Source organism: Giraffa tippelskirchi, chromosome 4, assembly GCF_054371585.1.
Source record: "Giraffa tippelskirchi isolate mGirTip1 chromosome 4, T2T-mGirTip1v1.2.pri, whole genome shotgun sequence".
NCBI classification, from domain to species: Eukaryota; Metazoa; Chordata; class Mammalia; order Artiodactyla; family Giraffidae; genus Giraffa; species Giraffa tippelskirchi.
This window is the reverse complement of record NC_137278.1, coordinates 43,224,382-43,251,717: the sequence shown is the minus strand read 5'-3', so window position 1 is coordinate 43,251,717 and position 27,336 is coordinate 43,224,382. Positions and strand designations below refer to the sequence as shown.

General features: G+C 39.2%; 1 protein-coding gene across 21 annotated transcripts in view; it reads right to left on the bottom strand.

The window, feature by feature from the left end:
- WDPCP (WD repeat containing planar cell polarity effector) overlaps nucleotides 1-27,336 on the bottom strand; it is a 307,323-nt gene that overhangs the window by 108,540 nt on the left and 171,447 nt on the right. For all 21 annotated transcript variants that reach the window (XR_014081750.1, XR_014081749.1, XR_014081751.1 and 18 more), the window contains 2 exons: nucleotides 20,396-21,005; nucleotides 1,668-1,856 (listed from right to left, as the gene is read on the bottom strand). Coding sequence is in view for 17 of the 21 variants with exons in the window: in XM_081588356.1 (XP_081444482.1) it covers nucleotides 1,668-1,856; nucleotides 20,396-21,005 (799 nt within the window). In the remaining 4 variants the exon portion in view is untranslated. The remainder of the gene's footprint in view (nucleotides 1-1,667; nucleotides 1,857-20,395; nucleotides 21,006-27,336) is intronic.

The following is a 27,336-nucleotide window of genomic DNA, read 5'->3' as shown; positions in this document are numbered from 1 at the left end:
CAGATGCACTGGAATCTCCATAGATGTGTTGGACTACCTCCAAAAAGCACATTCAATTAACATTAAATAAATATTGTGGGCCTCCTATGAGTTGGGGCCAAGTCTCATGAGCAGACTTCTTGAAAGAACATGTTCTTACTGATTATTCTTCTCTAAAATTACTAAAAAGAAGGTTAGGTACAGAATACTATCTACTATGCTTACTTGAAAATGTAATAAAATGGAATAAGAAAATCTATAAATATGGAAAGAAAACAGGGAAAGAGCTCTCCAGTAAAGGCTTTTTGACATATTTCCTGTTTTCTTTACTTTGTAAATCACGTATAGAAACTTCTTTGGCCATGGTTTCCCACTATTAATGTCAATGCTAATCACAGATATTTGAAATAAAGATACAAATTCAAGAATGTTTAGATGCATTTTACATTAAGTAAATAAATTCAGTTCAGTTCAGTTCAGTCACTCAGTCATGTCCAACTCTTTGCGACCCCATGGATCGCAGTTCAGTAGCTCAGTCGCGTCCGACTCTGCAACCCCATCAATCGCAGCATGCCAGATCCCCCTGTCCATCACCAACTCCCGGAGTTACCCAAACTCATGTCCATCGAGTCGGTGATGCCATCCAGCCATCTCATCCTCTGTTATCCCCTTCTCCTCCTGCCCCCAATCCTTCCCAGCATCAGGGTCTTTCCAATGAGTCAACTCTTCACATGAGGTGGCCAAAGTATTAGAGTTTCAGCTTCAACATCAGTCCTTCCAATGAACACCCAGGACTGATCTCCTTTAGGATGGATTGATTGGATCTATTTGCAGTCCAAGGGACTCTCAAGAGTCTTCTCCAACACCACAGTTCAAAAGCATCAATTCTTCACTGCTCAGCTTTCTTCACAGTCCCAACTCCCACATCCATACATGACTACTGGAAAAACCACAGCCTTGACTAGACTCATAATAAAAATCATATATACTGGAAAATACAAAAACTGATTTCATTATTGCATTTGGCACATTTTTTTCCCTTTTTTGGGGGGGGGGGTTACAGTGCCTCATCTCCTCTGAAAATAAACATCTGAGATCCTGTGGACAAAATTACTTATTTACAGAAGGTTAGGAAATCCAAGCAGCCAGAAGGTAGAGGGGGATTAGAAGTCTAAGATAGAATGAAAACAAGAAGAACAACCTAAGCTGTAATTCTCTCTCTGTCACACACACACACAAACACACACTATCAGTGGTAAGGGCTATTGTCTGGACAAGGAACTTGGAATGTGAGAAATATTAATGTTTAAAATGAAGGAGAAATAAGGATTTTTGTTTAGAACCCTTTGTCTTCCAAAACCTAGAAAGTACATGAAATTCCTCATCAAAGTTTAAAATCTGAGCATATTCTACATATGAACTTAGTCCAAAATGTGCAATGACTTCATTGTGAGTTCCAACACAGGTATATACAGAAAAGTTATTATGCTGACAAATACTATACAGTAAGTTACCATATGGAAGTAATTATTTGATACCTGATTTTGTCAGTTTAATACGGCATGAATATTTTTGTCTTTTAAGTTCCAGTAACACAACTCCAAAGCATCCTCAAAAAATAACCAATGCAATAAAACATATTTCATGTATATACAAAACTCACTTATGAAATATATTTTAAATCTGACCTTCTCTCTCTGGCGTGAGCTTTTGTCTAAGAAGATGGTTTACAATGGCACACATGCTGATAAAGCACTCGTAGCCCAGAGTGTCCCAGTTCATACTACTCAGGATGTTTATTGCCTCATAGATCTCATCACAGTGAATGTACTGGAAGATGATGTCTACCAGACCCAGGTGTCCTTGTGTGAAGATACCTGTCACAAAAAATATATAAAATCAAGTGAATCATTTAAAAATAACAAACACATTTAACTTTTCTAGAAAGGAAAAAAGAAACAGTGATCTTTTCTTGCATAAAGAGCTTGAAATGTGGGGTTTGGGGGGGCCAATAGTCATATATGGCACTGTGGTCAAATCTTCAAGTATCACCTACCAATTCCATCTTGCTTATGCTTACCATTCACCACATATTAAAACTTTTTACTCTACATAATCAAACTGTTTAGACTAAAAATTAATAAGTGTGAGAACTTTTAGGTAAATCACAATAGCTAACTGAATTTCCCATCTGTCATTTAGGCCTCTATTGTATGTGTGTGTGTGTATGCGTGTGTGTGTACTTTTTTAGCTGTGCTGGGGCTTCACTGCGAAAGGCAGTCTTTTCGTTGCAGTGCACAGGCTTCTCTAGTTATGGTGCACATGCTCCAGAGCATGTGGGCTCAGTAGTTGTGGCACAAGCAAATGGCTTCTTTAGTAGCAGCATATGGGTTCAGTTGCCTCATGGGATCTTAGTTCCCTGATCAAGAATCAAACCCACATCTCCTTCATTGGAAGGAAGATTCTTAACCACTGGACCACCAGGGAAGTCCCTGTGGTATATACGTAAAGACAGAATTTTGACGCAACACAATTCTTATTGAACAGCTTAATTAGTTCTAAGTTGCATCTGATCTTCAGCCCCAGGTACTTGGTGGAAAAAAGTACAAATATTCATGACATAGAATACCACATATCAATTTATTTTAAATTGGAATTTAAAGATTATTATCTTTGATTACTAATGATCATTCAGTTCAGTTCAGTTCAGTCACTCAGTTGTATCTGACTCTTTGTGACCCCATGGACTGTAGCTCACCAGCCTTCCCTGTCCATCACCAATTCCTGGAGCTTGCTCAAACTCATGTCCATTGAGTCAGTGATGCCATCCAACCATCTCATCCTCTATAGTCCCCTATCCTCCTGCCTTCAATCTTTCCTAGCACCAGGGTCTTTTCCAAGGAGTCAGTTCTTCGAATCAGGTGGCCAAAGTATTGGAGTTTCAGATTCAGCATCAGTCCTTCCAGGGAATATTCTGGACTGATTTCCTTTAGCATGGACTGGTTGGATCTCCTTGCAGTCCAAGGGACTCTCCAGAGTCTTCTCCAACACCACAGTTCAAAAGCATCAATTCTTTGGCATTTAGCTCTCTTTATAGTCTAACTCTTTCATCCATACATGACTTAGGAAACCCATAGCTTTGACTAGACAGACCTTTGTTGGCAGAGCAATGTCTCTGCTTTTTAATCTAGATTGGTCGTAGCTTTTCTTCCAAGGAGCAAGTGTCTTTTAATTTCATGGCTGCAGTCACCATCTGCACTGATTTTGGAGCCCTCAAAAATAAAGTCTGTCACTTTCCATTGTTTCCCCATCTATTTGCCATGAAGTGATGGGACCTGAAGCCATGATCTTTGTTTTCTGAATGCTGAGTTTTAAGTGAACTTTTTCACTCTCCTCTTTCGCTTTCATCAGAAGGCTTCTTAGTTCTTTGCTTTCTACCATAAGGGTGGAGTCATCTGCGTATCTGAGGTTATTGATATTTCTCCCAGCAATCTTGATTCCAGCTTGTGCTTCATCCAGTCTGGTATTTCCCATGATGTACCTTGCATATAAGTTAAATAAGCAGGGTGACAATATACAGCCTTGACGTACTCCTTTCCCTATTTGGAACCAGTTTGTTGTTCTATGTCCAGTTCTAACTGTTGCTTCTTGACTTGCATACAGATTTCTCAGGAGGCAGGTCAGGTGGTCTGGTATTCCCATCTCTTTAAGAATTTTCCATAGTTTGTTGTGATTCGCACAGTCAAAGGCTTTGGGATAGTCAATACAGCAGAAATAGATGTTTTCCTGGAACTCTCTTGCTTTTTTTGATGATCCAATGGATGTTGGCAATTTGATCTCTGGTTTCTCTGCCTTTTCTAAAACCAGCTTGAACATCTGGAATTTCACAGTTCACATACTGTTGAAGCCTGGCTTGGAGAATTTTGAGCATTACTTTGGAACCCACCAAAAAAAGATACCCAGTGCCCAATGACAAGCCGGAGAAAGATGGTAGGAGGGGCACAATCATGATAAAATCAAATCCCATACCCACCAGGTGAGTGACCCACAAACTGGAGAGGAATAATACCAAAGAAGTTTACCCACTGTTGTGAAGGTTCTGAACCCAACATCAGGCTTCCCAGCCTGGGGATCTGACAAAGGGACTGGAAATCCCCAGGGAATCTGACCTTGAAGGCCAGTGGAATTTAATTATTGGACTTCCACAGGACTGGGGGGAACAGAGACTCCAGTCTTGGAGGGCAGAAACGAAATCTTGCATGCACCAAGACCCAGAGGAAAGGAGCAGTGACCCCACTGGAGACTGAATCAAAATTTCCTTGTTAGTGTTGGAGGTTCTCCTGTGGAGGCCTGGGTCAGCAGGGGCTCACCATAGGAATGTGGGCACTGGCAGCAGCAAGTCAAGAAGGTCCCCCATGGTGTAAGCCCTTTGGAGGTTAACCCTACCATACAGCCTGTAGACCCCAGGACTGGGTCATCTCAGGCCAAACAACTACCAGGGAGGGAGCACAAGCCCACCCATCAGCAGATAATTGGATTAACTTTAGTGAGCAAGGCCCTGTCCACCAGAGCAAGACCCCGTTTTTCCCACCACTAGTCCCTCCTATCAGGAAGCTGACACAAGCCTCCTAGCCTCCTCCATCAGAGGGCAGACAGAAGAAACAAGAAGAACCACAGTCCCATGGCGGATAGAAGAAAAAACACATTTCAGAAAGTTAATCAGGATGAAAAAGCAGAAAGCTATGTTCCAGATAAGGAGACAAGGTAAAATACCAGAAAAAAAACTAAACGAAGTGGAGATAGGCAACCTTCCAGAAACAAAATTCAAAATAATGTTAGTGAAGATGATCCAAACTATTGAGAAAAGAATAGAGAAGATCCAAAAAATGTTTACCAAAACCTAGAAGAATAAAAGAACAAACAGATGAATAACACACGAGAAGAAATCAACAACAGAATAACTGAGGCAGAAGAAGGGATAAATGACCTGAAGAACAGAGTGGTGGAAATCACTGCCATAGAACAGAATATAAAAAAAATAATGAAATGATGACAGTCTAAAAGACCTCAGGGACAACATTAAACACACCAACATTTGCATTATAGGGGTCCCAGAAGGAGAAGAGAGAGAGAAGGAACCTGAGAAAATATTTGAAGAGATAATAGTTGAAAACTTCCCTAACATGGGAAAGGAAATAGTCAACCAAGTCCAGGAAGCACAGAGAGTCCCAGGCAGGAAAAATCCAAGGAGGAATACACCAAGACACATAGTAATTAAAACTGACAAATATTAAAAACAAAGATAAAATATTAAAAGCAATAAGGGAGGAATGACAAATAGCATACAAGGTAACTCCCATGAGGCTATCAGCTGATTTCTCAACAGATATTCTACAAGCCAGAAGGGAATGGCACGATATATTTAAAGTGATGAAAGGGAAGAAGCTACAACCAACAATACTCTACTCAGCAAGACTCTCATTCAGATTTGATGGAAAAATCAAAAGCTTTACAGACAAGCAAAAGTTAAGAGAATTCAGCACCACCAAACCAGCTTTACAACAAATGCTAAAGGAACTTCTCTAGGCAGGAAACACAAGACAAGGAAAAGACCTACAGAAAATAAATCCAAAACAATTAAGAAAATGGTAATAGAATCATACATATTGATAATTACCTTAAATGTAAATGGGTTAAATGCACCAACCAAAAGACATAGACTACCTGGGTGTATGAAAACACGTGCATGTAAGCATTTCCACTTACCACATCACTCTGCTTGACCCCCCTAAATTGTCTGTAATGATTTTATATTGTTTAGGTTAATCATGTTCCCATTATGGCTTGCAGCTGTAACTATCTTTTATTTTTTGTCTGGCTATTGACTGTGAAAACTGATAAACATCTTTTACTATTGTGATTACATAACTATTACTCACTTAATACCACAGTATCATGATTGGTCCACAGAAAAATGAAAGAACTCTATTATCACCAAAACTACAGTTTAATAGAAAAACCTGTAGTCACTTTTTAAAATCCAGATGCATATCAGAATTACCTTGGAATATTTTGAAAAATACAAATGCCTAGGTATTGCTTTTTTTTCTCCAGAGCTCCAGATATTTTTCTAATGATCAGCCTTATTCAAAAACAACTGAACTATATGAAGATCTTTTATCTAGTTTGTTTCATTTTCTATTTCATATTCAGTGCTCTGATTTCATTTAGTTTAGGTTTTTCAATTACTCCATCTCTTTTTTAAAATATGTATAATATATATATTTTAGAAAACTTACGAATTTTTGCCTAACTAAAAAATGTATGACATTTTGATTACACTTGTTTAACTTAGTACAAATAGAATGCTAGATTTCTAAGTAAAAAAAAGAAATAGATATGCAACAAGCAACTAAGGTGTACTGTATACCACAGGGAACTATAGCCAGTATCTTATAATAACCTATAATGGAAAATAATTTCAAAAATAACATATGTGTATGTGTTTAACTGAATCACCTTGCTCTGTACCTGAAACATGGCAGGTCAACTATACTTCAATAAAATATATATATATTAAAAAAAAAAAAAAAGAATACTGGAGTGGGTAGCCATTCCCTGCTCCAGGGGATCTTCCCAACCCATGGATTGAACCTGGGTCTCCTACATTACAGGCAGATTCTTTACCATCTGAGCCACCAGGGAAGCCCAATAACATCATATATATACTATATTAAATGCTGTCCACCTAAGATTGGAAACAAAGCAAAGATATCCTCTGTTTTCACTTCTATTTAATATTGTACCATCCTAGATAGTAAAACAGAGAAGAAAACAAAAGGCCTTCAGGTAGGATAAGAATATATGAAACTTGTTTTTAATTATAGTTGTCATAATCATCTATGTAGAAAATCCTAAGTAATTGATAATAAAAAGTCACTACAACTAATGAGTTTAACGGGGTTGCAGGATACATGTTCAGTATTTTCAAATTTTATTTTCATAAAATCCCAATGAACAATTAAAACTTGTAATTAAAAATACTATTTACAATAGCATCCAAAAACATGAACAAACTATTTACAAGGTCTTGTACATTTTAAAATATAAAACACTGCTGGGAGAATATAAGGCCTGGATAAATGGAGAGATATATTGTGTTCATAAATTGGGAGATTCAATATTGTTATGTCTTCCCTGTAGCTCAAACAGTAAAGAATCTGCCTGCAATGCAGGAGACCTGGGTTCGATCCCTGGGTTGGGAAGATCCTCTGGAGAAGGGAATGGCAATCCATTCCAGTATTCTTGCCTGGAGAATCCCGTGGACAGAGGAGCCTGGTGGGCTATAGTCCATGGGATGGCAAAGAGTCTGACACGACTGAGCAACTTACACTATAATATCGTTAAATTGTCCTTCTATCCCAAACTGATCTATAGATTCAACATAATCTCAATCAAGATTCCACTAGGTGTTTTTATAGAAACTGACAAGTTAGTTTGAAAACTTATATAGAAATTCAAAACATGTAGAGTGCCCAAAACAATTTTGATAAGAAGAACAAAGCTGGAAGACTAATGGTATCTGGCTTCAAGACTTACTGTTAAACCACCATAATTAATACAGTGTGGTACTCAAGTATGGACATATAGATCAATGGACAAGAACAGAGTCTTTCTATAGATAAACACACACATATGGTCAAAGGAATTCAATGGTGAAAGGATAGTCTTTCCAACAGCTGCTTCTGGAACAATTGAATATTCATATTAAAAATTAATTTCAACTCATACCCCACACCATATACAAAGAATTAACTTGAATTAGTCAATAAACCTAATTGTAGGAGCTAAAATAATAAAATTACTAGAAGAAAAAAGGGTCAGACAAAGACTATTTTGATAAGACAAACAATACAAGTCATAAATTAATAAAATCTAATAGTTGGCTTTAATCAAAACTAAAAACTTCTGCACCTAAAATCTAGTAAAAAAATGAAAAGGTAAATTACAGGATGAAAGAAAATATTCACAATACTAGTATCCAAAAAAGGACTTGTGTTCAGAATATATAAAAACTTATGATTCAATAAAAAACAATCCAATTCAACTGGGGCAAAAGACTTGAAGATACACTTCATCAGAGAAGATATATGGCAGTAAGCACATAAAAGATGAACAACTCCAAAGTTCATCAGGGAAATGCCAACTAACACCAATTACACCTACTACAATGGCTAAAATTAAAAACAGCAATAATGCCAAGTTTTAGTGAAGATGTGCAGTAACTGGAACTCCAAACTACTTTCCTCTTTAATTAAACTTAGCATAGTGCTCAGTTCCAAGGTTTTTCCCAAAAGAAATTAGAATAGACCTCCATACAAAGACTAGTACATGAAAGAACAGATCATTTTCAATGAAACTGGCTAAAATTGGAAACAACTCAAATGCCTGTCAACATGTGAAGATAAATTGTGATTTCTCTATATAATGGAATACTACTCAATAATGTAAATGAAAATTTACAGATATATACACCAATATGGAAAATTCACAAAGATTAATACTGAGTGAAAGTAGCCAGATACAAACAAGTACCAATTTATTAGTCTATTTCTATGAAATTCTAGAAAAAGCAGATCTAACTTGTAATAACAGACAACAGATAAATGCACTTTAGCTTTGAGGGAGGCAGGGACTGACTGCAAAGGGGCTGGAGAGAATTTTGAGGGTGATGGAAATGTTTTACATCTTGATTATGGTGGTAATCACATTGTTGTTCAGTGTCTAAGTGGTGTTCAGCTCTATGCGACCCCATGGACTGAAGCATGTCAGGCTTCGCTATACTTCACTATCTCCCGGAGTTTGCTCCAACTCATGTTCATTGAGCTGGTGATGCCATCTAACCATCTCCTCTGTTGCCCTCTTCTCCTGCTCTTAGTCTTTTCCAATGAGTCCTGTCTTTGCATCAGGTGGTCAGAGTACTGAGGCTTCAGCTTCAGCATCAGTCCTTCTACTGAATATTCAGGGTTGATTACCTTTAGGACTGACTGGTTTGACCTCCTTTTTGTCCAAGGGACTCTAGTGTCTTCTCCAGCACCACAGTTCGAAAGCATCAATTCTTCAGTGCTCAGCCTTCTTTATGGTCCAGCTCTCACATCTGTACATGACTACTGGAAAAACCAGAGCTTTGACTATATGGACCTATATGACTATATGGACCTATATAACTATATAGGTCCATAAAGACTATATGACTATATGAGTTTTAAGACAGCTTTTTAACTCTCCTCTTTTAACATCATCAAGAGGCTCTTTAGTTCCTCTTCACTTTGTGCCACTAGAGCAGTGTGTGCATGCCAAGTCACTTCAGACCTGTCCGACTCTGTGTGACCCAATGGCCTGCAGCCTGCCAGGTTCCTCTTGAGTGGGTTTCCATACCTACCCCCAGGGTATAATCCCAATCCAGGGATTGAATTCACATCTCTTATGCCTCCTTAATTGGCAGGCAGGTTCTTTATCACCAGCTCCATCTGGGAAGCTCCATTAGAGTGGTATCATCTGCATATATGATGTTGCTTATATTTCTCCCAGCAATCTTGATTCTAGGTTCTGATTCATCCAGCCCAACATTTTGCATGATGTACTCTATGGTTTTTCCAGTAGTCATGTATGGATGTGAGAATTGGACTGGGAAGAAAGCTGAGCGCCGAAGAATTGATGCTTTTGAACTGTGGTGTTGGAGAAGACTCTTGAGAGTCCCTTGGACTGCAAGGAGATCCAACCAATCCATCCTAAAGGAGATCAGTCCTAGGTGTTCATTGGAAGGACTGATGTTGAACCTGAAACTCCAATACTTTGGCCGCCTCATGCAAAGAGGTGACTCATTGGAAAAGACCTTGATGCTGGGAAGGATTGGGGGCAGGAGGAGAAGGGAACGACAGAGGATGAGATGGCTGGATGGCATCACTGACTTGATGGACATGAGTTTGGTAAACTCCGGGAGTTGGTGATGGACAGGGAGGCCTGGCATGCTGTGATTCATGGGGTTGCAAAGAGTAGGACACGATTGAGCGACTGAACTGAACTCTGCATAGAAGTTAAGTAAGAAGGGGAGATACTCCTTTCCCAATTTTTAAACAGTCCATTGTTCCATATCTGCTGCTTCTTGACCTGCATACAGGTTTCTCAGGAGGCAGGGAAGGTGGTCCGGGATTCCCATCTCTTCAAAAATTTTCTACCGTTTGTTATGATCAACAGTCAAAGACTTTAGTGTAGTCAATGAAGCAGAAGTAGATATTTTTCTGGAATTCCTTTGCTTTTTCTATGACATAGTGGGCGTTAGCAATTTGATCTCTGGTTCCTTTGCCTTTCCTAAATCCAGCTATACATCTGAAAGTTCTCATTTCACGAACTGCTAAAGCCTAGCTTGAAGGATTTTGAGCATAATCTTGGTAGCATGTGAAATTAGTGAACTGTACGGTAGTTTGAACATTGTTTGGCACTGCCTTTCTTTGAGATTGGAATGAAAACTGACTTTTTCAAGTCCTGTGACCACAGCTAACTTTTCTAAATTTGCTAGCATATTGAGTGCAGCAATTTAACAGCATCATCTTTTAGGATTTGAAGTAACTCAGCTCGAATTCCATCACCTCCACTAGCTTTCTTTGTAGTAATGCTTCCTAAGGCCCACTTAACTTCACATTCCAGGATGTCTGGCTCTAGGTGAGTGACCACAACATTGTGGTTATCTGGGTCATTAAGATCTTTTTTGTACAGTTCTTCTGTATATTCTTGGCACCTCTTCTTAATAATCTTCTGCTTCTCTTAGGTCCTTGCCGATTTCCTTTACTGTGCCCATATTTGCATGGAATGTTCCCTCAGTAATCCAATTTTCTTGAAGAGATCTCTAATCTTTGCTGTTCTATTGTTTTCCTCTATTTCTTTGCTTTGTTCATGTAAGAAGGCTTTCTTATCTCTCATTGCTATTCTTTGGAACTTTGCATTCAGATGGGTGTATCGTTCACTTTTCTCCTTTGCCTTTCACTTCTCTTGTTTTATCAGCTATTTGTAAGGCCTCCTCAGACAATCACTTTGCCTTCTTGCATTTCTTTTTCTTTAGGATGGTTTTGGTCACTGCCACCATGCAGTGTTACAAACCTCCGTCTGTAGTTCTTGAGGCACTCTATCAGATCTAATCCCTTGAATGTATTCGCCACCTCCACTGTATAACCATAAGGGATTTGTCTTAGGTCATACCTGAATAGTCTTGTGGTTTTTCCTACTTTCTGCAATTTAAGCCTGAATTTTGTGATAAGGAATTGATGATCTGAGCCACAGTCAGCTCGACGTCTTGTTCTGCCTACTCTATAGAGCTTCTCCATCTCTGACTGCAAAGAATATATCAATCTGATTTCTGTATTGACCATCTGGTGTTCATGTGTAAAGTTGTTTATTGGGTTCCTGGAAGAGGGTGTTTGCTATGACCACTTCATTCTCTTGGCAAAACTCTGTTAGTTTTTGTGCTGCTTCATTTTGTACTCCAAGGCCAAACTTGCTTGTTCCTCCAGGTCTCTCTTGAGTTCCTACTTTTGCACTCCAATCCCCTATGCTGAAAAGGACATCTGTTTTTGGTATTCATTCTAGAAGGTCTTGTAGGTCTTCATAGAATCATTCAACTTCAGCTTCTTTGGCATTACTGGTTGGGCCACAGACTTGGATTGCTGTGATACTGTATGGTTTGCCTTGAAAACAAACTGAGATCATTCTGTCATTTTTGAGGTTGCACCCAAGTATTGCATTTCAGACTCTTTTGTTCACTATGAGGGCTACTTCATTTCTTCTAAGGGATTCTTGCCCATAATAGTAGACATAATGGTCATCTGAAATACATTCACCCATTCCTGTCCCATTTCGGTTTCCCAAGATGTTGATGTTCACTCGTGCCATCTCTTGCTTGACCATGTCCAATTTACCTTGATTCACAGACTACTGGTTTTTCCAGTAGTCGTGTATGGATGTGAGAGTTGGACTATAAAGAAAGCTGAGTGCTGAAGAATTGATGCTTTTGAACTGTGGTGTTGGAGAAGACTCTTGAGAGTCCCTTGGACTGCAAGGAGATCAAACCAGTCCATGCTAAAGGAGATCATTCCTGAATATTCACTGGAAGGACTGATGCTGAAGCTGAAACTCCAATACTTTGGCCACCTCATGTGAAGAACTGACTTCTTAGAAAAGACCCTGATGCTGGGAAAGACTGAAGGCAGGAGGAGAAGGGGACGACAGAGGATGAGATGGTTGGATGGCATCACTTACTCGATGGACATGAGTTTGAGTAGGCTCCAGGAGTTGGTGATGGACAGGGAAGGCTGGTGTGCTGCAGTCCATGGTCTTAAAGAGTCAGATACGACTGAGTGACTGAAGTGAACTGAATAATCATTAGTAATCGAAGATGATAATCTTTAAATGCCAATTTAAAATAAATTTGTATGTAGTATTCTATGTCATGAATATTTGTACTTTTTTCCCCCTTAGTACATGGGGCTCAAGACCAGACTTCTCAGGTGGCAGGTCAGGTGGTCTGGTATTCCCATCTCTTAAGAATTTTCCACAGTTTGTTGTGAACCATATAGTCAAAGGCTTTGGTGTAGTCAATAAAGCAAAAGTAGATGTTTTTCTGGAACTCTCTTGCTTTTTCAGTGATCCAACGGATGTTGGCAATTTGATCTCTGGTTCCTCTGCCTTTTCTAAATCCAGCTTGAACATCTGGAATTTCTCGGTTCATGTACTGCTGAAGCCTGGCTTGGAGAATTTTGAGTATTACTTTGCTAGCGTGTGAGATGAGTGCAATTGTGTGATAGTTTGAACATTCTTTGGCATTGCCAGAATCTCTTCTCAATGGGAGAGACTGACTGTGGGGAAAACTTGGTCTTGCACTGGTGGGCAGGGTCATGCTTGGTAAACTTTTAATCCAATTTTCTACTGAAAACCCTGTTAGTTGTTTGGCCTGAGGTGACCCTATCCTGTGGCTACAAACTCTATGTTAGGGCTAAAGGTGACCTCCAAATGGACTTTTGCCAACACGCACCTCCCAGGACCCCATGGCAGGCCACTGCTGACACACATCTCTGCAGGAGACCCTGCATTACTTGCAGGCAGGTCTGGCTCAGTCTGTTGTGGGGTCATTTCTCCTTTCTCCTGGTTCCTCAGGCACACAGTGCTTTGTTTGTGCCCTCCAACAGTCCCTGGTAATCATGAGGATATACATACTTGCCAAAACTCATTGATCTATGCATTTAAAATAGGTATAATTTATTTGTAAATTATACTTTAAAAACTTGATTAAAAAATCTGTCATCACTTTTGTATGAAGAAAGCAGAATGCTGTCTGGAACAGAAATCCATCTCAAACGACACGAGATCCAGTTTTAAGATGACTAGGCATCTAATAAAGTACCTAACATTTTCTTCCAGCAGTAAGTTGCCACCAATTACCACTTTGGTAAAGTAAACTTTAAATAACTTATTAAAAATAACTTTTAAAGAACACATACTTCTTACAAAAGTTCTGAGAGAAAAATCATACTACTTGCTGTTTAGATGAAGTGACAAATACATACGTAATATTGCCCATGATTTTCAAAATCCTATGAAAGGGAAGAAGTTAGTTTTAATTATTTGTTTAATATCACCACTTGGACATTTAACCTTTTCCTAAATTTGTAGGTGTTATGAGCACATTGTAGGAGCACTCTAAGTAGATGGAATAATCAACACACTATGGAAAGAGGAGTGTGAGAGTACATGCTGTGATTGGGAAGCTCCTAAGGCAGCAGAGCTGAGAGATGAAGCCTGGGAGACAGACAGCGCTTATTAACTACTGAAGGATTTCAAGCTGCAGAAAAGAGAAAACTGAAAGTGTCAGTCATGTCCAACTCTTTGCGACCCCATGGACTGTAGCCTACCAGGTTTCTGTGCCCATGGAATTCTCCAAGGAGAATACTGGAGTGGGTAGCCAATCCCTTCTTCAGGGCATCTTCCTGACCCAGGGATCAAACCAGGGCCTCCTGCATTGCAGGCAGAATCTTTACCACCAGGGAAGCCAAATCTGTGACCAGATGTGCACTCTGGTGGCAGTTAAGGGGATTAATTGAGCGGTAGGTGGGGAAGATTGGAAGGCAGAGCATTACAGACAGAGGGCCACTGCTTGATCATGGTACAGTAGGGAAGGTCTAGATTTAAGGTAATCACAGCAAGGCTGAACAGAATGAAATGGTTTAGGCAATGATGTCCTTTTCATCATAGGGGACTGGAAGGCAAAAGCAGGAAGTCAAGCGATACCTGGAGTAACAGGCAAGTTTGGCTTTGGAGTACAAAATGAAGCAGGGCAAGGGCTTCATTTTGCCAAGGTTTGCCTAAAGAACACACTGGTCATAGCAAATACCCTTTTCTAACAACACTACACATGGACATCACCAGATGGTCAGTATCAAAATCAGATTGATTACATTCTTTGCAGCCAAAGATGGAGAAGCTCTATAGAGTCAGCAAAAACAAGACTGGGAGCTGACTGTGGCTCAGATCATGAACTCCTTATTGCCAAATTCAGACTTAAATTGAATAAAGTACGGAAAACCTCTAGGCCATTCAGGTGTGACCTAAACCAAATCCCTTATGATTATCCAGAGGAAGTGGCAAATAGATTTAAGGGATTTGAGCTGGTAGATAGAGTGCCTGAAGAATTAAGGCAGAGGTTCATAACACTGTACAGGAGGTGGTGATCAAAACCATACCCAAGAAAATGAAATGCAAAAAAACCAACATGGTTGTCTGAGGAGGCCTTATAAACAGTGGGGAAAGGAGTGAAAGGCAAAAGGGAAAAGGAAAGATACAACCATCTGAATGCAGAGTTCCAAAGAATAGCAAGGAGAGATAAGAAAGCCTACAGAAGTGAACAGTGCAAAGAAACACATGGAAAAAAATAGGATGGGAAAGACTAGAGATCTTTTTGAGAAAATCAGATATACCAAGGGAACATTCCATGCAAAGATGGGCACAATAAAGGGCAGAAATGGTATGGACCTAGCAGAAACAGAAGATATTAAGAAGAGGTGGCAAGAATATACCGAAAACTGTACAAATAAGGTCTTAATGACCCAGGTAGCCATGATGGTGTTGGATTAGAGCCAGACATCCTGGAATGTTAAGTCAAGTAGGCCTTAGGAAGCATTACTACAAAGAAAGCTAGTGGAGGTGATGGAATTCCAGTTGACCTTTTTCAAATCCTAAAAGATGATGCTGTTAAAATGCTGTACTCAATATGTTAGCAAATTTGGAAAAGTCAGCAGTAGCCACAGGACTGAAAAAGGTCATTTTTCATTCTAATCCCAAAGAACAGCAATGTAAAAGAATGTTCAAACTACTGCACAACTGCACTCATTTCACATGCAGTTAATGAAGGTAATGCTCAAAATCCTTCAAGGTAGATTTCAACAGTATGTGAACAGAGAACTTCGAGATGTACAAGCTGGATTTGGAACCAGAGATCAAATTGTCAACATCTAATGGATCATAAAAAAAATCAAGAGAATCCAAGAAAAACATCTACTTTTGCTTTATCGACTACACTAAAGTCTTTGACTGTGTGGATCACAACAAACTGTGGAAGATTCTTAAAGAGATGGGACTACCAGGCCACCTTACCTGTGTCCTGAGAAATCCGTATGCAGGTCAAGAAGCAACACTTAGAACCAGACATGGAACAACAAACTGGTTCAAAATTGGGAAAGGAGTACATCAAGGCTGTATACTGTCACCTTGCTTATTTAACTTATATGCGTACATCATGTGAAATGCCAGGCTGGATTAAGCTCAAGCTGGAATCAAGATTGCCAGGAGAAATATCAATTACCTCAGATAATCAGATGATACTACCCTTATGGCAGAAAGCTAAGATGAACTAAGGAGCCTCTTGATGAAAGTGAAAGAGGAGAATGAAAAAGCTGGCTTAAAACTCAACATTCAAACAACTAAGATCATGGCATCCAATCCCATAACTTCATGGCAAATAGATGGGGAAACCATTGAAACAGTGACTTCAGTTTGGGCTCCAAAATCACTGTAGACAGTGACTACAGCTATGAAATTAAAAGACACTTGCTCCTTGGAAGAAAATCTATGACAAAGCTAGACGTTGTATTAAAAAGCAGAGACATCACTTTGTGGTCAAAGGTCCATATAGTCAAAGTTATGGTTTTTCCAGTAGTCATGTATGGATGTGAGAGCTGGACCATAAAGAAGGTTGAGCACCAAAGAATTGATGCTTTTGAACTGTGGTATGGAAAAGATTCTTGAGAGTCTCTTGGACAACCAGGAGATCAAACAAGTCAATCCTAAATGAAATCAACCAAGAATATTCACTAGAAGGACTGATGCTGAAGCTCCAATACTTTGCTCACCTGATGTGAAGATCCAACTCATTGGAAAAGACCCTGATGCTGGGAAAGATTGAGGGCAGGAGGAGAAGGGGGCAGCAGAGGATGAGATGGTTAGATGACATCTTCGACTCAATGGACATGAGTTTGAGCAAACTCCTGGAGATAGTAAAGGACAGGGAAGCCTGGCATGCTGCAGTTCATGGGGTCAAAAGAGTCAGATACGATTGAGTGACTGAGCAAAACCTCAGAAGGCAGAACTGATGGCATTTCATTGCTGACTGGATATGGCGTTAGGGATGAGACAGGATTCTAGGATGATTTCTAACTTGGAATTCTGTCCATCTAAATAACTATAACATCCCTTAAACTGGAATGTATAGGAGGAGGAGCAGAGAGAAAAACGACACCTTCAAGTCTGCACATAATAAATCTGAGGCAATTGTGTAGACTCAGGGGGGAGGTTTCCTGTAGGCCAGGTTAACATGTGGGGATGGAGAGCAGTGGCCTGGGCTGAAGTCAGAGATAGGATACCAAAAGCAAAAATAAACTCTTGGTTCGATGCATGAGACAGGGTGCTCACGGCTGGTGCACTGGGATGACCCTGAGGGATGGGATGGGGAGGGAGGTGGGAGAGGGGTCCAGCATGGGGAACACATGTACACCCATGGCTGATTCATGTCAATGTATGGCAAAAACCACTACAATATTGTAAAGTAATTAGCCTCCAATTAAAATAAATAAATGTAAAAAAATAAAATTTAAAAAAATAAATAAACTCTCATTTTGTATAAAATGGGAGGGGAGCCAAAGATGGAACCTTGGAGAGCCTGAATATTTTCATGAGGAGGCAGAAGAAGAGCATAAAAAAGTGCCAAAAAGTTGTATTCCGAGTCACAGAAGGCGAGAACAATGAGAACTTGATGGTAAAGTGGTCAGGAGCCATCAAATGCTGAAAAGTCACCAAGTAACTGAAGAGAAATATGTGTATCAAGTAGGAAGTCACTGGTGACCTTTCCAAGAGCAGTTCTAGGAGAACATTGATGAGAAGAGGCAGAAGGTGGTGCTGTGAGGGGGAATGGGAGGCGAAGAAGCAGAGAAATTCAGTGTTCACTATTCTGTTAAGAGCTTGACTGTGAAAGGACAGTGAACATTTGATTAATAACAGAGGAGAAACAATTTTAAAGAACAGATGTATGTATGTTGCTTTGTTTCATGGTGTGGCTTGGGCCCAAGCCTGCTGATGCAGCAAGATTCGTGGGGAGAGTGGGGAAGGTGACAGAGTAAAGGTGTCAAGGGGAACGCTGTGGGATCCAGTGTGGAACTAGTCTTAGGTAAGAGGAAGGCTCCTATCCCACTGAATTGAAACTGAAGATTTATGTACATGGAGGTAAGTGGTTGGGTGGGTGGTGAGGAGCAGATAAAATTAATGAAGTACCTATTAAAAGGGGAGATTCTCTGTTGAAAGGGCAAGAAGCTGATCACATGAGTTTAAAGAGAGCAGTGAAGGTTGGAAAAGGTGATGATAAGAATGGAAAAGCTTTAATATCTCAGAAATACAACTAGGATAGGAACTCCTCTTTTTAAAATTAATCCCAGTTCACATATATGGAAATATGAATAATGATGGTTAGGTAAAGAAATTCTGATTACACATTGCCTCTAACTAGAAGGATGACACATCTTGCTCCCTCCTGAGGAAGACATGTTAGTTTTTCACATTCTTATAGTAACAGTGGTGATGGCCTTTTAACCTCCAGTGGCATTTGTGTGATAATTATAAGGATTTAGAATGGAAGCTCTAGCCTTCAAAAGAGTTTTCCTTTAACATTACACTAACTGACCTATTGTAAGAGTCAGACTCCAAAAATCTTAGCATATTGGCAGCAACCACTGACACGTTTACATATGACAGCATTCTATTTTAAACTATGATCTATCTCAGCTTCTTAAATTGTACGCTACACCTTTCATGTCAAAATTTCCAAAGGCTTGCATAACAAGCATATGAAAAACATCTCATAAATGCTCCCTAGTGGGGAAACTGCACATGAAACTACCTGTTTATATATGCAGTTACTTGAATTATACATGAAAATTCCACATGGATGCCCAGAATCAGAATCAGCACTGTGTTAATTCAAGAAGTATATTAAAATTTCTGGATGTATTTAGTAGCAGATCCTAAGAAAAATCTGTTCTTTAAACAGGGTTTTCTTTTTTTAAAAAAAAAAAAGAAAAAGATCTGTTAGCTGGAATATACTGTTTCAAGGAATCTACTCTTCCTAGGAAAAATAATATATAATAAACACTAATCTTATAATACATTTTCAAAAATCCTGGGAAACTCCATGTTTTGTTCTTTTAAAGACCCTGTAAGACTGTAAAAATTCCCTATTCTATAAATCTTATAAGTCATAATGAAAATAAAATTTAAATGATAAATGTCAGTTGCAGAAGTTATCACCTTTTTATTTGAATGCTTGACTTCTATTGGATAATTCTCTTCCAAGAGACCTACTTGGGAAAAAGAGGTGACAGCCAACTCATTGCCTAATTGATTTAGGAACAGTGCCCAGGGAGATAGTCCAATTAAGTTTACAAGCTGGCAATTAGCAGGAAGCCCTCTAAATCCCCACACTGAGAGCCTGTTTACTTTAGTAAGAAGGCAAATGTGCTAGAGATAGGAAGAGAAAGCTGTGCTTTTTGCAAAGCTGTTGTGAGTAGGCCCACAAGGGAGGGCTGAAGAAAAGCTAGGTATATGTTAGTAGACTGCCTTCTTGTTTGACAGGTAACTGGGATACACAGAGAGAGGGAGAGAGTTTCAACAGATATGCAAAACATCTAACATCCACTTTAATAAGTGTTGTGCATGGAGACATACCACTATTAAATGTGTAGTTGGGCAAAGTAGAACTGGATTATCTCATAATAAATGAGATTCCAAACATATTTTTCTTGGATAATACTAATGTTATGAATGGATTTAGGTTCTTTTTTTTTCATGTGAAAAGAACATAGCCCTCACTTATATCCCTGATAGCTTTCAAGTTAAGTCATTTTCATTACTTATTTCATTCGTTCTATTTCAGAGGCAAGTAGATCCATTAAAAACAAAAAGTAAACTGACAGTTACTTAACAAACACTACAATGTTTTTAAAAACTTAACTTTGTACCATAGAGTCAAATCCTGTAAGGGGTTTTGAAATGTATCTACTTTTCTATGTTTTCAGGTTGCAATAATGTGCACTAATTGAAATATGTTTTTTAAAACCTAAGCAAGTTCCTCTCAAGAATGTTAAATTATCAAAACTGCCTAAAAAATATCATATATTTTAGGACATAGCTGGTAATGCAAACCTATAGAAGGCAAATAAAATTCTGCTTTAAAGCCTCCTGGTTGAAATAGCATACATTAATACATAATTTTCCTAATATTGAAATAATTTTTTTAATATTTTTATCTAACAGAAAAACATAAAGTTACACAAATATCTTTAGCAAATTCTAACCAAGCATTTTCCTTTCTCTTCTTTCAAAACGCTTGTTTTACACATTTTCAATCTGGAAAGAAATGAACACTTATCTAAAATAACTTAATAGAAAAAGCATTATATCCCTACACACAGAATTTTACAATGGACATAGTAAGTACTTTTAAAATATTCTCATAAGTACCATTTCTTAAGGAATTTTTTTAGTAGACAGTTTATTTTGGAAAGCATCATATATGGACAGCTCAGGGTTTTTATTCATGTGATGGAAAATTAATGCAATTTCAAAATTTTTCAATATATAATGGACCTTGACATTTTAGAAAATCAACCACAAAACTTTTTTAAGGAAACTACATGAAATGTTTGAAACGTAAGCATATTGATGGGATGAGAAACAAAAAAAATCTACATTCCAGGAATAGTTTTACTGTCTTAATTATACTGTCATCATAAAAAAATTTATTTACTCACCAACTTCCTTGACTTACCAAGTTTAAACAGAAGTACACCCAAAGGTCCTCTGTCAAACCTGAGGAAGAGGAGATTACAGATGTCCCCACTTTCAGGCTTCTCAGAAACAACCTGAGGCGCTATCCACTGCATTTGAACAAGACTGCTAGAAACATCAAAGAATTTTTTGAACTGTAGAGTCTCCCTAGGTGAGTTGTCTTCAGCCAAAAGTTGGATGTTAATAGGAGAAAGAGCCATATCAAATATTTGCAGCTCCCCTTGGTTACTGCCAGCTAGCAGAACAGCCCCACTTGGGTGGCAGCTTATTAATGAAGGCAGAAGTTCAGCCTGAGCTAAGAGAGTCACTCTACGGTGAGTTTCATAAAGAATTACTGAAGAATCTTCACAGCCCAGGATCAGTTTGTCTTCAGTAGCATTCCTGCAACAACTAATGGCCTTTGATTTTAGTGGTATTCTGGTGACTGATACACACTGGATTTTGTTCCGAACACATTCATAGACGCAGCTGTCAGCCATGGGCTCTTTGTCTACACTGATGGAGCACTCCACTGTCAACACTTGATTAGGATGTTTGGTGTCAAAGCGAACATCCAGTGGATCCCATTCTGTGCGTACAGAACTCAGAACCTGTAAGAAATATAACAAGTATGTTCAGATAGACTGTGGTTTTTCTTCAGCTGTCACACACAGCATTGCATATTAATCTAGAATCCTACTGAATACAGTCAACTACCACCTTAAATATAAGCAACATATTAGCAGGTATGTATATATCTCATATAGAACATATATAAATGTGTGTGTGTGTGCACGAGGTCAGTCATGTCTGACTGTAGCCTGCCAGGCTTCTCTGGCCATGGGATTTCCCAGGCAAGAGTATTGGAACGGGTTGCCATTTCTTTCTCCAGAGGAACTTCTTGACCCAGAGATGTATCTCCTGTATCCTGAGTCACCTGCATAGGCAGGTGGACTCTTTACCACTGAGCTACCTGGGAAGCCCATATATAAATATATATAGCACATACTGAGCACAGCTGCAGAAATTATAAAATTTTAACTTAAGCATTTTGTTTTAGAAAGTCTGTAAGTAACATAAAGACAAATATTTCCTGCAACATACAGAAACTAATAGAGTAGGCTTTTAGTAAAATAATATGGCTAGCAGATTATCTAAAGACATCAGAACCGTGATTTTTAAAGGCTGAATAAAGGATTTTAACAATTCAGTTCATCTCCTTCCAACCCACTACCCCTGCTGATTCTAAAATTACTGGTAAATTATTTACCAGAAATATATTCCTAATTAGTAGTGTAAGAAATAAAAAACCAAAATGGTCCATTTTCAAGAACATCTAGCTTTGAGTGACAGCTTGCTGATGTAATAGCCAATAGCTGATAGCCATAAGGGATACAAAACTAGAAAGCCTGGGCAAACAAAGGGAGGGTGAGATGCCTAGGATTTTTGTGCGGGTTCATCCTACTGGTAAATTCAAAACCTAAGAACTGGAATAGGTACACAGAAAAGGAGGAAATGAGACGTGGCGGGGGGAGATTATGAAGAGGGAGGGAACAAACCTACCTGACATCCAGGAAGATTGTTTACCCCTTGGCCCTCAGCCAAAGAGGAACTGGGGGAGGGACGTGCATTCTAGGGATAAGATGCTCCCTGTAATGACTCTGGGTGTGCCTGCCCATCAGACACCAGATCTTGCAAGACCATCATTAAAGCCTCACTTCCATTCTTTGGGTTTGGGCTGTGAGCGTGTTTCTCACAAGCAGGGCAGGGTAGGCAAAGGAAAAAACTTTAGAACCCTGTTAACATTCCTCTAGAAATATTTTTCATTGTTGTTGTTTAGTCGCTAAGTCATGTCACACTCTTTTGCAACCCCATGGACTATAGCCCACCAGGCTCCTCTGTCCATGGGATTTCCTAGGAGTGGGTTGTCATTTCCTTCTCCAGGGGATCTTCCTGACACAGGGATTCAACTTGTGTCTCCTGCACTGGCAGGCGGATTCGTAAACCACTGATTTTATTGTCAGAAAAGATATGAAGGGTTGTTAAGTAGGTCAATGAAGGGTTGTTAAGTAGGTCAGTGATCAACAGAAAAAAATAAGAAGGTAATGTACTAGTTTTAAAATTAAAAAAAGACCTGGTGAGTAATATGACTTATAATACTAGTGAGGCAAAATTGAAAAGCATTTCTAGTGTGGAAAGGAAAGGTGACAAGAATAAAGAAATAAAGCAGGCCATTCACCTTATTCATATGTAAATATGGGAGGCCAAAAATCTGGAGAGTGGTATCTGAGATCATATAACTGCTGAAAACCTCAAAATTAGATTTAGAAACATTACAAAGCATATGTCTACAAGAGACAGAATTTCACAGAACTCTGCCTGTGTGTTTGTGCACTCGCAGAATTTCATGTAATATCTGACGAAATCCAACCGTTAAGGCCAGTATCTGAGTTAATAGTATTATACCAAGGTCATGTTCCAGGATTTGACAATGTACTGCAGTAATGTACATTACTGGGGCAAACTAGGGAAACTAGGGGAAAAAGTACAGGAAGGGAATATGCTTTTAGCCATTTTTGCAATTATTTTAGCAGTTTCTTGAGAGTCAAATTATTTCTTTTTTTTTTTTTTTTAAAGCACACAGCTTTGTTACCTAGTGCTAACTTGGGGATGGAATGAGGGTTGATGTGAATTTTTAAAAATCCATCCTAAACATTATTACCAAACTAATCTTCCTAAACTAAATGTTCCTGCTGTCATTCTCTTGTTCTAACCTTTTAATTGTTACCCAATTTTGCTTCCTTGGTGGCTCAGATGGTAAAGAATCTGCCTGCAATGTGGGATACTCAGGTTTGATCCCTGGGTTGGGAAGATTCCCTGGAGAAGAGAATGACAACCCACTCCAGTATTCTTGCCTGGAGAATCCCATGGACAGAGGAGCCTGGCAGGCTACAGTCCATGGGGTCACAAAGAGTGGAATATGACTGAGCAACTAACACACATACAACTAATGAATTAAAATTTTATTCCCCTGCCTGGTATGCAAAACCATATAGGATCCATATCCAACTCTTACCCTCCCTCACACTCACTTTCCTGCTCTCACTTTTCTTTTTTATCTAATAAATGCTTGAGCGTGAGCTACATGCCAGGCACAGGTCCTGGCACTGGTGGGGATACAGCAGTGAGGTCCTGATCCTCAGAGAACATACACTCTCATGGCTGAAGATAAGGTTAACAATTCACAAGCAAACATACAGAGTATGTTAGCGATTCTATATGTGTACCTCCTAAGTACTCGGAAGAATGGGAAGGGGAGGCAACAGAAGTTAGGACAGGCCTCTCATAAAGGTGACCTGAAAGAAAGAAACAATGGGAGAGCAACATGGCTACAGAAAATGGAGCAAGGAAGAACAGTGGGAATTGGAGGAGGCGGAAGATTGTGTAGTGCGTAGGCCCTTACAGGGACTTTGGCATTTCCTCTAAACAAGATGAGAAGCCATAAGCAAAGGAGGAATATGATCTGCCTTGCAAATCCTAGGGTTATCTCCTACAGTGTCCTCTCATTACTCTATTCTGAGGTAAAACTAAAGCTGCATTTTCCCAGCTCTGAAATCTGTTAAACAAGGAGGCCATTCAACTGATGAATCCCTAATGCCATCGTGGCCCATGAAAGCAAACCAAAACCTAAACCTATACATGCCTCAATGTTACAAAATCAAAATACCAAGGATAACCATATACAACAGCCAATTAAGTTTTAAACTATAGCCAATCAAATAATTTCCTTTCTCTGCTTCTGCACTTTCTTTCTCAGTCTTTCCCCTGTCTCATATTAGTAGAGTGTTCCTAACCACTTTTAGCTTGGCACTGCTCCCCAGAATTGATTTGCTCAAACTCTGAAAAATTTTAGTATGCCTCAGCTTGTCTTTCAACAACTTCTCTCATATCCTTTACCTGAAATCCACACTCTTCACCCACAAAGGCTCAGTCTGTCTTATACCTCCCAAGGTGAAAGTCCATTATACCTGTCCCCTTTTCCTCCACTCCTAATCCAAGATACTTCTAAAAAGCTAGCCAAGGTCAGATGGAATATCAAATTCTGATTTTTAAAAAAGCAATACTTTATTTATATTTATCTGTTGAAGTACAGTTGATTGATTAACAAAATTATATACTGATACAATATTTTTTATAGATTGTACTCTATTTAAAGTTATTGTCAAATAATAGCCATATTTCCCTATCTTTTAATGTGCTACCTCTATTTTGCCCCCACTCCATCTCTCTCTCTGTCTCCATTGTTAGCCACTAGTTTGTTCTCTATATCTGTAAGTCTGCTTCTGTTTTGTAATATTAATTTATTTATTAGATTTCACATATAAGTGTTAATATAGAGTATTTGTCTTTTTCTGACTTATTCCACTCTCTCGATCTTGAAGCAATCAATTGTTCCATACAGGGTTTTAACTGTTGCTTCCTGACCTGCATACAGGTTCCAGATTGAGAAAGGAGTGTGACAGGGCTGTCTGCTGTCACCCCGTTTGTTTAACCTGTATGCTGAGCACATCATGAGAAATGCTGGGCTGGATGAGTTACAAGCTGGGATCATGACAGGCCGAAGAAACATCAACAACCTCAGATATGCGAATGATACCACTCTCATGGGAGAAAATGAAGAGGAACTAAAGAGCCTCTTGATGAGGGTGAAGGAGGAAAGTGAAAAAGCCGGCTTACACCTAAATATTAAAAAGACTAACATCATGGCATCTAGCCCCATTACTGCATGGCAAATAGAAGGGGAAAAGGTGCAAGTACTGACATATTTCATCTTGGCTCCAAAATCACTATGGACGGTGACTGCAGCCATGAAATCAGAGACGACTGCCTCTTGGCAGGAAAGCGAGGACAAACCTAGACAGTGTGTTGAAAAGCACAGACATTACTCTGCCAACAAAGGTCCATATAGTCAAGGCTATGGTCTTCCCGATTTCATTATAGGGGCCTGGAATGCAAAAGTAGGAAGTCAAGAAAACACCTGCAGTAACAGGCAAATTTGGTCTTGGAATATAGAATGAAGCAGGGCAAAGGTTAACAGAGTTTTGCCAAGAGAACGCACTGGTCATAACAAACACCGTCTTCCAACAACACAAGAGAATACTCTACACATGGACATCACTAGATGGCCAACACTGAAATCAGATTGATTATATTCTTTGCAGCCAAAGATGAAGCAGCTCTATACAGTCAGCAAAAACAAGACTGGGAACTGAGTGTGGCTTAGATCATGAACTCCTTATTGCTAAATTTAGACTGAAACTGAAGAAAGTAGGAAAACCACTAGACCATTCAGGTATGACTTTAATGAAATCTCTTACGATTATAGAGTAGAAATGAGAAATAGATTTAAGGGACTAGATCTGATAGACTGCCTGATGAACTATGGATGGAGGTTCATGACAGGAGACAGGGACAAGACAGGGATCAAGACCATCCCCAAGAAAAAGAAATGCAAAAAAAGCAAAATGGCTGTCTGAGGAGGCCTTATAAAGAACTGTGAAAAGAAGAGAAGCGAAAAGCAAAGGAAAAAAGGAAAGATATACCCATTTGAATGCAGAGTTCCAAAGAATAGCAAGGAAAGATAAGAAAGTCTTCCTCAGTGATCAGTGCAAAGAAATAGGGGGAAACAACAGAATGGGAAAGACTAGAGATCTTTTCAAGAAAATTAGCGATACTGAGGGAACATTTCATGCAAAGATGGGCTCAATAAAGAACAGAAATGGTATGGATCGAACAGAAGCAGAAGAATATACAAAAAAGATCTTCACGACCCAGATAATCATGATGGTGTGATCATTCACTTAGAGCCAGACATCCTGGAATGCAAAGTCAAGTGGGCCTTAGGAAGCATCACTACGAACAAAGCTACTGGAGGTGATGGAATTCCAGTTGAGCTATTTCAAATCCTGAAAGATGATGCTGTGAAGGTGCTGCACTCAATATGCCAGCACATTTGGAAAACTCAGCAGTGGCCACAGGACTGGAAAAGGTCAGTTTTCCTTCCAATCTCTAACAAAGGCAATGCCAAAGAATGCTCAAACTACCGCACAATTGCACTCAACTCACACACTAGTAATGTAATGCTCAAAATTCTCCAAGCCAGGCTTCAGCAATACGTGAACCGTGAACATCCAGATGTTCAAGCTGGTTTTAGAAAAGGCAGAGGAAACAGAGATCAAATTGCCAACACCCAATGGATCATTGAAAAAGCAAGAGAGTTTCAGAAAAACATCTATTTCTGCTTTATTGCCTATGCCAAAGCCTTTGACTGTGTGGATCACAATATACTGTGGAAAATTCTGAAAGAGATGGGAATACCAGACCATAGGACCTGCCTCTTGAGAAATCTGTATGCAGGTCAGGAAGCAACAGTTAGAACTGGACATGGAACAACAAACTACTTCCAAATAGGAAAAGGAGTATGTCAAGACTGTATATTGCCACCCTGCTTATTGAACTTATATGCAGAGTACATCATGAGAAACGCTGGGCTGGAAGAAGCACAGCTGGAATCAAGACTGCTGGGAGAAATATCAATAACCTCAGATATGCAGATGACACCACCCTTACGGCAGAAAGCGAAGAAGAACTAAAGAGCCTCTTGATGAAAGTGAAAGAAGAGAGTGAAAAAGTTGGCTTTAAGCTCAACATTCAGAAAACTAAGATCACGGCATCCGGTCCCATCACTTCACGGCAAACAGATGGGGAAACAGTGGAAAAAGTGGCTGACTTTATTTTTGGGGGCTCCAAAATCAGTGCAGATGGTGACTGCAGCCATGAAATTAAAAGATGCTTACTCCTTGGAAGGAACGTTTTGACCAACCTAGACAGCATATTGAAAAGCAGAGACATTACTTTGTCAACAAAGGTCCATCTAGTCAA